Consider the following 12243-nt stretch of genomic DNA (forward strand, 5'->3'; position numbering starts at 1 on the left):
CTTTTTTCATTCGCAGAATTCTGATGATGTTATTATGCGATCGTCAATCTGTATGCTCGAAAACGAGTGTGAGAGTTGAGTCATGTCTCTTGAGATTTATTCAAATGACTGCTGGCTGTACAAAATGACACCAAATGGCAATTTGTGTTATGGTAAAAACCACTTGCCATACGTGAAAGACTGCCATTTGGCCGTAGAGTTGGAGAAAGAAAATTCTTCTGATGGTTGTTTCTCATTTTGAGCATTTTATAAAAGATTTCTCGGGTGAAAAATACGAATTCCTGTTGCGAATGGGAAAATATTTTTAGTATTGTCTTATGGATTGGAAAATGTGCTTCTGGTTTGTGGTGTTTCACTATGAAAAAATCTCTATATAGGCATTAACTGGTGAGACGGTCTCACCGAGGATAGTGAAGGGGAATTGTGGGGCAAGGTACCTAAAAAGGCAATAATCCAATCTATTGCAGTATTTCACGTCCATTTGGAATCTCTTTCAGTTTTTGCTTGTTGTGAAAAACCAACTGGTGAGACAAAGAGTCTTATGAATGATTTTTCCATCCAGCATGGGCGTAATTGAATGTATACACACATTGGACACCTCTTGCGATAGAATTTACCGCCAAAGTAAACTTCTTTCTCTCTTTCTGTTAAACTGCCATTCTTCACTGCCCAATGATCAATATTGTATGGATTTTCTCCCTCATTTGTTGCAACACAACATAAATCTCCCAAAGTGTCGCACAAAAAGCAATCGAAGAGTGATAATTGAGAGCCCAACAGTAACTCAGGTGATAGGGGGACAGGAGGGAGGTGGGGTTAGGAAAATGTATCCAGGTGCAAGACACCGGTGTTTTGCACAAAGAAGGTGAAATAAGATCAGCAAAATAGAACGGCAATCATGAGATTATCGCGCTATCGAGTTATTGACTTACAATCTTTTGCCTCAATATTCTTTATATAAAATAAGTTGATGTTAATATGAAAAATGAAACTTGTTTTTCTCGTTTTCAAACTCTCCAACTGCAACATTTTCTTATGATAGAGACACCTATGCACCAGATGGTACAAAAGGCATTTATAGAGTTAAATGTAGCTATAGGAAAAACACTCATGTTCTGTCCCATGAAGACTCTCTCTATCAGTTTAGCCTAATGAGACACGACAGGATAAATGAGAGTTAATAAATAACCATAAGCATTTATCGATTTAATGGCAAAATTCAATTATCGAAAAAACACCCTAGAGAATACTAATATATAGCAAGTCTTTCGACAACCTCGATGGCAATTGAGACAAAAACAATGACAAAGCATACTAGCTTGGCGAAATGCTTGAACTTATAGTTTAAAACGCTTTACCCTATACCCCTAAAATAGTTTCGTGTAATTTTTGTAGATTAATAAAATTATTATTGAGCACTCCAGGAATAACAATCGCGCTCACAATTTCTGGCACTTCATAAAGTTTTGTGATCATTTCTATGTTTTTCGATTTGGCGTTTTAAAAAAAAATTAAAGAATATTTTTAATAGATTGTCATAAAACCGTAAATATATTTAAATTCAGCACTGTACTATAATGATCAGTAAAATATTAAATTTGACGAGGAAAAAATCAAATTTGATCAGTACTCAATTTAGAACTTTAAAAGCAATGATGTTTTAATGGAAGTTTTGGCAAAGGGAAAATAAAAAAAATTTAATATAACATACAGCGATCTTAGATGTTATTAAAATTAACATTAAATTAGATGTTATAATATTTTACTCACCAAATTAAATTTACTACTTCTTATTTGCTTTTTTTGGCCATGGGGGATTTCAATTCCAAGGCTTTTCAAATAAATCCATATTTATCCTAATCAGTTGGGAAAAGGCTTGAGAAACTCTGATCAGGGATGATTCAAGATTATTTTCATATTATTTACGAATAGTTGGTCTCACCAAAACTTATCTGATAAGAGGAAATAAGATTTTCAAGAAATGTAAACTTACGGGAAGTCTGCCTAAAACCCCAAGTCACTATCTCTATCTGCTTATCCTTTTTACGTTGTAACTCTTATAATGGATAGGATGAATAGACAGACGGATAAACATGACACTTTTTCTAAAAATCTGTCATTTCCAAAATTCTACCAAGGATGAGTTGTAATATATATACATTAAATCAAAATTTAAGAATTATATTTATTGTTCTCTCTTTGGACTTCGAGCAATAGAAGAGCCAACGCGAATTCTCTCAATAAACATCAGGTTTCAATTTGATGAAGTCACTAGAGCGCTGCTACTGTGCAAATTACACAGTCAAATAAAGTGTAATTAAGTCAATATAGTTTCAGTGGTGGAGCATTAGATGGAGACAAGGCGAAAAACGTAAGAAACATCAACCACTTCCTGTGAGAGAGAGAAAAAAACACGCACATTTGACTAACATTTGCTCTAGGTAGAGTCTCGATGGAGACCTAAGTAGAGATGAGTCAATTTTCTCAAAGTGGATTTTTTCCCCGTAAGGGGTTTCTCACTCAAGGAAAACTCTTATGAGATACCCATTTATGGAAGCTCATATTATTTTTCTTTAGACTATGATTATGCATTCTGAATGAAAATTATGTATGAAGATGAAGAAATGATAATGAGAGCTTTCAAATTCCAAAGCAATACATTCATTGCATAAGCTTTATTGTGATTGAAATCAAAAAAGTATTTGTAATTTATCGATTTAATTAAATGCTCCATCAGAAGATTAACTTGAAAAAGGTGTTCCAAGTTTCGCGTGCAAAATTTTAATAAATTCTATTGAAGAAGTGAGCGCTTCGGAATTCTTTATGAATAATATTTTGTGATGGAAAATTATACATTTTGGATTAAACTTGATTGATTTACTCACTCAAGTAAAGCAAATAGATCACCAGCTGAACTATATACAGTATCGATAAAAAGTTTCTTGACAACATTATATTCGAAAAATTAGGTGGGAAATTGATAAAAAATTATTTTTTTAATTTTTTCTTTTTTAAATGAGTTGCCTGTAATCCATAGATGTTATTTATGTATTTTAGAAAATTATTTAGTTTTGTTTCATATCAAAAATAATAAAATTAAACAATTGACGTCGCAGATTTATTCCGGCCAGTATCTCTGAACAATTTTACATCTTTTAACCTTTTATAACTTTCCATTTTATTCTAAATTTTGAATTAACAAAAAATACATTTTTTCCTTAATTGCCTCTCAAATGACGTATATTCATAATATAAGAGGATAATAATGTTAAATGCATGTATTTGACCATTTTAGTAACTTTTTCAAGTGTGTCAAGAAACTTTTGGCCGATAAAAAATAATCAACTTTTGGAAAATAATTATTTTTGATATGAAATAGAATTATTATTCTTTTTAAAATACATAAATAACATCTATGGATTACAAGCCAAACATTTGCAAATAGAAAAATTTTGAAAAATAATTATCATTTTTCATCGCCAATTTTTTCGAATATAACTTTTAAGAAATTTTAGGCCGATACTGTAGTTCAAAATTTAATACAATTATTGTGCAAAAATTTCATTGTATGAAACATTGCAAGTCTTTGTTAAAGAACATTTTCCACAATTTTACGTTTATAACATCACGACTTAATGTAAATTTATTAAATTAAAATCATTACGTCAAAGGTCAATTAAAACCGTTTCAAAATAGTTTATTCGCTATATCCAACGACTCGTTCAAGATTGTATAGTGAAAATTCTTCCTGAATAAATTTCAAAACTTATCTAAAAATTTTTAACTTCAGGGCTGTTTGTTTCCGTTTTAGGAGTTAATAATATTTAGATATAAAAAGATACACCAATAATTTGAATTCAAGAAGAAATATTTTTAAAGAATTTAAAGTTCAACTACCTACAAAAAAATATTTCTGGTTAAATAAGTTTAAAATTTTTAAGTATATTAGTTGAACAACAAAAAAATTATTCAGTAGAAAAACAATTTCCTGATGTTATCAAAAAGCTACAAAATAGCTTGCAAAGAATAATAAAATACAATTCATGAGTAATTTCACCCATTCCACCTGATCAGCCTGATCAGCTATAAAAACTAAAAAAAAAAAATGTATTCACCAATTCATTATTTTGCTACTCAAAAAGTTAACGCCACTTTAAATGGTATTTAAATAAATTTTCTTATAATGAACCCCTTTTGTGTCCATTCGAATGTTATGCGTATTGAGTTTATGCAAACACTTTGCGAGGTCCAATTGGCGATAAGTAAAGATTCTTGTCCCTGAGCATGTTCTCTGGTCAGAGATCTGTATCTTTTCTATCTACATATTGGAAGATGAGGTTGTTGGCCAATTGAGCCGTTTCTTCACGGACTAAATGCGGCTCCATAGAGTGGGTTCTTTGGTTATAGGAGAAGTGGTAGCCAAATTCCAATCATTCGATCGAGATTTTTATTTCTTGTACCATGTCTTTCAGATAGAGATTTTAGTTGGAATTTGCTCTTCTCTCAGAGAGCAAACACTTTACATTCCAATACCCTGATGATTTAATTTTATTCAAAATAGCTGAATATATTTTTTTTTATATTCATATTTTTACGACAAAACCAAACACAAGGCATTATCGTATTTAATGGTCTTTTTTCTTCTTTTAAAAGAATGGTTTGTTTTAATGAGTTTGCAAATGTTGTTTTTTTGCTTCATCCACTCTTTATTTACCTTCTTCCACGGGCAATAACGCTGAATCTTCGATATTTCCAGGAATGCAAAAAAAAAAGATCTTCGAGTATGTCGCCTATTAAACTGGATGATTCACTAATTTATGCACATTGAATTGTGGTTGTTTACTTAGTGAATGAAATTACACGGGAGCAATTTGCGGAGGTGGCATTCCAAGGTAAAGATGTGAATATCTTTGGTGAATCTCTTGTAACTTTTTGCCCATCTCCGTCTCATTTTCATACGTGACTTGATAATTGTGTGAAGATTAAAAGACAACTTTTGACGAAATTTCCAAAAATAGCTCTGTCGAAATGCACCTTTTTTCGCTAAAAAATACATAATGGTTTAAAGTTGTTCATACCATGAGAACTGTTTACCAAAGGTTTGGTGCTACGGGCAGTATTTTTTTTAAAGCATTGTGTGTGGGTACTTGAAATGCTAAAAGAGCAATTGTGATTGCTCGAAAGCACATAGAAGAAAGTTCTATTCAATTGACCCAAATTTCTCCAACTTGCAATGCTTCATTAAATGCGAATTACGGTGTTTGATGCTCATTTGTCGGGATTCTTGCAATGGTGCTCCTATTTCGAGCACCATAATTAACGCAGTGTCCAGAAGAAATTGTTGCATTTTTCTGGAATGTTTTTTTTTATAAGACTCTTTTTCGCAATTGCCAAGTGAGCTAGATGTCTTCTGAATTTTATATTACAACTTCTTCCTCTTCCTCCATTGGACTTTTTTTTTTAAATATTCATCCCCTCTTCTAAGAAACTAAGTCTTGAACGGAATGATCTTTCATTATGAGATACATAATTACGGGGTATGGGAACGTATTTGGAGCAGAGTTAGTGCAAAAGCACGTGAATATCTGTAAGGCGTACACTTGAAATATTGTACAAATTCCTGTGATTTCATATCTCTTTAACCTGAACGTGCTCTGCGGTTGAAACCTCAAGAGTGCGCAGTAGTTAAAGGTGAACAAGAAGAGAGATATGGTGAGAATATGAAGTCACCATTTGGAAAGACGAGCCTATAAAAGAAGTAAATTCAACAGTCCCATCGTGCGGAGTGAAATAAAGTAGCGGATTTTTAATAATAGCACAGAGAAAATGCAAATGAAGATGGTGCGTGTAAATGGTGTTTGAGGTAAAGAAGGTGGGGGATCTTCAGGTAGAAAATATATACAAGAAGTTTCACTCTGTCGTAGTACAACAAATCCAGTATTTCCATTGATGAGGGAGAGTGACGTGAATGGAATTGGACACGGTCCAGTATTTTAATGCATTTTGCATAGTCTCTCCCCATATTAATTGGAATTCATTGTTTGTACAACTACAGTATAGAGAAAAGCACATTTTCCATTCTTCGTCTCATGAATGAATATTTTCATCAGCTGTTGGATGAGCAATTAAAAATGATTAAATAAATCTCGCATTTCAGCAATTTCTTCCGTTTACCTTCCGTATTTGCATGTTTGTTCGTCAATCTGGCGCTCATGCTCTTTTTTTCACTAATCCACCGACACATCAAACGCTATTGAGTCACACAATTCAGTATTTAAATGGATTTTTTCATCGGCGGTAGAAGCATGGTAAAACCTAAACACAATTTTTAATCATTTACTTCCTCTTTGAGCAATTGAATTGCCATGAATAACGTGGAATTTGGAGGATTGTGACAAAAAGCACGTGGAATCGTTGTTAAAGTGTTCGTAATAAATTAAAATCAACGATTAACAGCGCATGGTCTGTCTAGAGTAGAGTACTGGGTGAAAGATGCTCTGCAGAGTCCCACCATGAAAAATAATGATTAAAGAAACTTCGCAGAATGCTCTCTAAACCATAAAAAGATGGAAGTGTGCGTATTTATCTTCGTCATTGTTTTTGGATGTGTACTGATTCGACTGGCTCTATTGCCGATTTGGATTCAGAGCATCAGATGAATTGCATTAATATCTTAAAAATATAGTAATAAGAAAAGTAATGCAATTCAATTTTCGATATATAGGAGAAGGTATCCATGCTTCGTACGATCTTAAGCTTCGTAACGACTAAATTTTTTATGTGTTTTTCAATAATTATGAAAGTGCCGAGTTTTTAAAATAATATTGCGGAATCACATTTATTCAGAAAATTCGGAAAAAATTTAGTCATTACGAAGCATGGAATCGTATGAAGTATAGGCACTTTTCCCTACATAGATTTGATTTTATATGTGAGCCATTACTATCACCAAATACTATTATACAAGCCACCTTACTATTGGGCCATTGATGTTTGATGTCTCTTAGTTTTTTTTTCTAACTTCCAGAAAAAAAAACAATTTCAAACTTACTTTTTAAATTTTTTATTTCTTATTCTGGTTTATGATGATGACGACAAAATAAGGGCTTAGCCACAATAACTCTTTGACCGTTGTACACAAATATAATAAATAATTTGATTGTGAAATCTACACAAAACTTGAATGGTAAAGACGTATCACATACGCGTAAGGGACGCTCACTTGAAGGATCAGTTTATTTATGATCTTTTATAATTTAAAATCGTTTTAGACAGAACAAAATTCTTGATTTTATATGATCTTGTAGAAGTCTTAAAGGGAATTATTTTGAATTTATTGACTATGCGTTTCAGATAAACAGAAAAATATAGGACGATATATTTTTTTTCAAATTTTCAGTATAAAAGTTATCCTGAAATTTTACCTTGAACTTTTGAACTTTGAAAAACTAAAAGTATCATTATTTACAATACATAATATTTCTCTTGATTTGAGCTCGAGCAATGAAAATATTGTATTTTTGAAATTGCAGCAGATGGAAAGAAAAAAGAATAACACAAACATTTCCGTTCTCATTGCTATCCATGTGTATTACATTTTTTCCCATTCTTCTGCATTAGTGGACACTACAGTGGTGATGGAATGAGATTCTAATCCGTGCTACATGAAGATAATTTCATGTTTTTTTTTTTCATTCTTCTATTTTACAATTATAATGCAAAAACATCTGTTATAACTGTTTCTCTCTATAATTCGTTCAAGAGTCCCGCGATGAAATAACATTTTAAATAATGTTTATTGAATTTACTGGTTATTTCAGCAAGTAACACAAATATTCACTCCAAAATAATCCAACTTTACTATAAGATCGCCGTGTAATTTTACAAAGTGTACAATTTTTTTGAGTTTTGGACAAAAACGTGTATGCTTTCAACACAAGATATTGAGCAATTTTGATTCGTAATTCATCACTAATTGAATTCATCATTAAAATAAATTCCATAAATCACGTACTGTACTAGGTGAGCGATGAGCACGACTTGTGTAAATATTGAAGTGTTGCCTTGTCTTGAAATTAATTTAACCATTAATAATAAAAGCTCACAATTGAGATGAATGTGAATTATGAAACATATAGTAAATAGACGAATGAAATTGAAGTAAAAGTAATGCGGTTTAATTGTTATAGCACGTTTCATAAATTTCTTGTCCCAATTATTATTGCTTTTCAAATTCATTTAAAATGTGAATTTAAATAAATAGAAAATAAATAGGTAAAAAGTGCTTCAAAGCTGCCATTTATCGATCAAATATTCAAATGATTTGAGCAACAATTCCTTAGCTACTTCTTGCTGCATATTTTCCTTCTGGCATATGTTTCAATATTTTCCCATAATTTGTTACATTTGAATTCTTGCTCTATTGCTAGAGGAAAATGTGGTAAATTTTACTTTTCGAAATACCATTTGAAGTATTGTTGCATGCTAATATATCATTGTAGGCATACGCTGGTATTTTTTATCGCAAAAAAAAATTACAATAATTCCTCATATATTCTCTCGATGTCTTCCCATAGACGAGAAACAATACCCATCTTCAGTTCATTTGAAAATAGGAATAACAATAAAAATGGAGAAAATGCACCATCGACATTTTTTCCCATAGCAAACAATCTTTTAAGTCACATTTCAATGGAAGAAATTCACTTTCTAAAAATTTCAATAAATAAGAATGACTAATGTATAATTATGTTATGCAATATGGCATGGGTGTTGAGAGAGAAGAAAGTGATTTTGAAGTAATTCTTGAGTATGAGAATTCAATATGTATGTATGCTTTTTATGAGACACGAGAGCAATTTGAGACACTTTTCATTTTTTCGAGACACTATTTTAATAAAAATAATAAATTTATATTGAAATACTATCTGATCAGTGAAATTTTTCCTCAAATACTTCTGTACAATTAAAAGAAAATTTATTACCTTTTGTATAAAATGCATAAAATGACCTCAACGTATACGAAATGGCAGAAACGTGCCCTTATATCCGTTTTTACATTTTCTAAAAAAAAACATTTTTGTTTTTGAATGTAACAAATTAAATAATCTTGTATATATTTAAAAGAATGGGCGTAGCGAGGATACTAGTAACAGGGAGGCTACATTTGAGATGCTCAGTGCAAAAGTGGTCTCCTTTGTATGGATTTCCCTATTAAAATAGTCCACTTCTGCTCTGAGCGTCTCGAAGACAGCTGGTGTTTTACCAGATATTTTTTTTGGATGAAAAAAAAAAGAGTTTTGTCGAAAAATCGCAAAAATTCAATATTAGTCCAAACTTTATAAATTTGAATTTATGGGAAAGTTCATTGGGTGACATTTTCTCTGAAAAATGCGACCAGTTTTAGTGTATTTTTTCCCGTTTTCGTACACATTTCACGATATATCTCCGAAACTACGTAGTTTTGCCAATTTGGGGTTTTCGGTTGCCCATTCCATATTAAATTGGCTGTTATTTTGTATTTGTATTTTTTGCTAATTCATTCCACAATGACAGAAAATATCGAATGAACTCCAAAGTTTTTTCGGCACGCTAGAAACATATGTGAAACATAGGAAATGTCAGTATTATACATAAAATTATTTTTTAAATATCTAGATATTTTAAGAAAAAAAATTAAGATCTGTTCCTTGAGGAAATTTTGTTCAGTAACGATTTTGACGATTTTGATGAAAAACTGTCAAATATGGACATAAATTTCTTTAGTGTGTGTAGTCCATAACATCTACCATAAATCCATTTTCACATCGATTTTTATGATCCCAATTTTTCATAAAGTTGAAAACATTTTCACTAATTTCTCTAAAATATTGCTAAATAAGCTTTCGTTCGGTGAAAATTGTCTGAAAATACGAATTAAAAAATGGGAAAATTTCGATAAAAGGAAATGTTGTTTAAAAATCTAATTGAAACCCAATCTTGTTAAACCTAATGCTCATATTGTGAAAGTTTTCTAAATACACGAAAATTTCTCAAAAATTGAATGGAAAATACTCTATCCTTTCAAAAGATTTTCTACAGTTTCCTCCAAAAAATCGCCAAAAATTCAATTGTAAACCGATTTGAATTGTGTTCGAAGTGTGAACAGATATGGAAAGCCTTATAGATATCGTAAAAACTTTTCTAAAGACCATACTGTGGCTTAAAAAAAAAGTTGATTAAGAGCTTCCTCAAATCTTCCAAAGAAACTCATTTTAAAGTTTTAATATTAGATTTTTTTAAAATATTTTTTAAGTGAATTCACGATAATTACATTTTTCTTCTAAATTGAAAAATTTTGGGCATCTCGGTAAGCTCGTTAGAATCAATAAACGTTTTATCAAACCAGGGGCCCATCAAGCCTAATAAAAAGTGAAGATATTTTTCACTTTTCCATGTAAAAATTTTGCAGATATTGCACCGCGACTTAAACAAATTTGATCGTAGTTCTTGTATTTAGCTTTTAATGCACGATTTCGAAATATATCAGACTGATAAGTCAATTCTCTTTAGGAAAAAACTTGCCAATAGTCTTCAGTGCCTCTATGCAAAAAACGTATGGAAAAATGAAATGTCGAGAGGCCCCTGTTTCAAACCAATAAAAACACTTTTCCTGGGTGATAATGCCTTTGAAGTGAGCTAAATCTTAATATTCTTGGCATATCTTTAGTTTTATGCTTTTAAAAAAAATATTGAATATCATGTAAGGAGGTAAGGCATCCTCCCTGCAGAGTAAAAAATTTTTGGCTGCTTTACCATGATTTTCATTGTAAATTTTACATTAAACATGTAATCGTGTGTACTAATACACATTTGTGTAATTTGTACACATTTTGTCTGAAAACTGTGTAATTTGTACATCTTTTATTTGAAAACTGTGTAATTTTACGCGAAATATGTAAGAAAATATACAAAACTGTGTAATCATTCCCAGTTGATTACATGGTTTACAATTACATAAAATTTAAATTACACATTTTCAGATTACACGTTTTATTGAAATACATAATTTGTGTAACTTTACAAGAATAATCGTGGTAAAAAAGCAAACCAACGATTATCCTTGTATTTTTTTTTACTGTGTGTCCTTCTCTTGCTACGTCCTGGCCTAAAAGTCATAAATTCGCAAAAGTACACTATTACACACTGCCATTTCAGTTCAGCATTAAACTAAAATGACCTCTTCTCTTTCACAAAGAGATAGGAGGGAAAAAGTTTAGAGTGCAGCATAATTGTGTATGATTTCTAAATATGAAAATCTATTTTGACCATTTACAGATGTATCGCTCTGTGGCAATTTACTGCATCCTCCTTGGCGTGAGCTGCAGCTGGATCACGATTTTGGCCCAGTCAAATTATGCATCGCATGCAAATAACGTGGAGTACCAAGGCGAAGGACTGCCCGAGGAAGCCACTCTGGACGGAAAGGTTAGTTCATTTCCGCATTTTATATTTTTGTCATACGAGATTTCATGGGATCTCGCGATGTCTGTGACCACACCAAGTCTGGGAAAGCGGAATGGAATATTCTATGTGGATTGCAAAGTCCCCAGGGAATTGAGGAAGCAAATGATGAAAATTGCATGCCGCAAGCCATTGAACTTTCTGATCTCACTCACTGGTGGGCAAATTCAATTATCTGGGGAGTAGGTGGAAAATTAATAAAACATTTTACCTCACTGACCAATAGAGCGTGGCAGAGATGGATGATTTCCAATTAATCTATACAGATCTCTCGACATGAAGGGAGAATATAACACTGTTTGGGGTCTTCTCATTAGATGCTTAACAAATAAATCTACCTATTAATCAGTGTTTGATGAATCTTTTTGATTGAAATCTTTGTCTCGATTCCTGATAGGTACAAATTGATTTTCCATCTATTTTATAAAGTCTCTCTTATACATCATAACAGGTAACCAAATTGGACGATCTCAGCCCGATTATATTCCTTAATCGAACCAAAGCTGCCCTTAATTGTGGTGCAGGATCAATGCAAGTGGATCTTAAGTTTAATGAAAAATTTTATGGGATTGCGTACGCAGACTTTGATCGCAATAGTGCTTGTCAGATCCTGGGAAAAGGAGACTTGAGCTATAAGCTTGAATTGCCTCTAAAGGGATGTGGTACCAAACAGGTAAAATATTCGCATTTGTCTCTTTGAACATATTTTCCTAAGTTATTGATTTCTTTTTCAAAAAAAAA

General features: G+C 31.8%; 1 protein-coding gene across 2 annotated transcripts in view; it reads left to right on the top strand.

The window, feature by feature from the left end:
• Window positions 1–12243, top strand: part of LOC129809461 (uncharacterized) — a 46449-nt gene that overhangs the window by 23670 nt on the left and 10536 nt on the right. For both annotated transcript variants that reach the window (XM_055859287.1, XM_055859286.1), the window contains exons 3-4: window positions 11317–11466; window positions 11954–12175. In XM_055859287.1, coding sequence (XP_055715262.1) covers window positions 11317–11466; window positions 11954–12175 — 372 coding nt within the window. The remainder of the gene's footprint in view (window positions 1–11316; window positions 11467–11953; window positions 12176–12243) is intronic.

This window comes from Phlebotomus papatasi, chromosome 1, assembly GCF_024763615.1.
Source record: "Phlebotomus papatasi isolate M1 chromosome 1, Ppap_2.1, whole genome shotgun sequence".
In the NCBI taxonomy this organism is placed as follows: Eukaryota; Metazoa; Arthropoda; class Insecta; order Diptera; family Psychodidae; genus Phlebotomus; species Phlebotomus papatasi.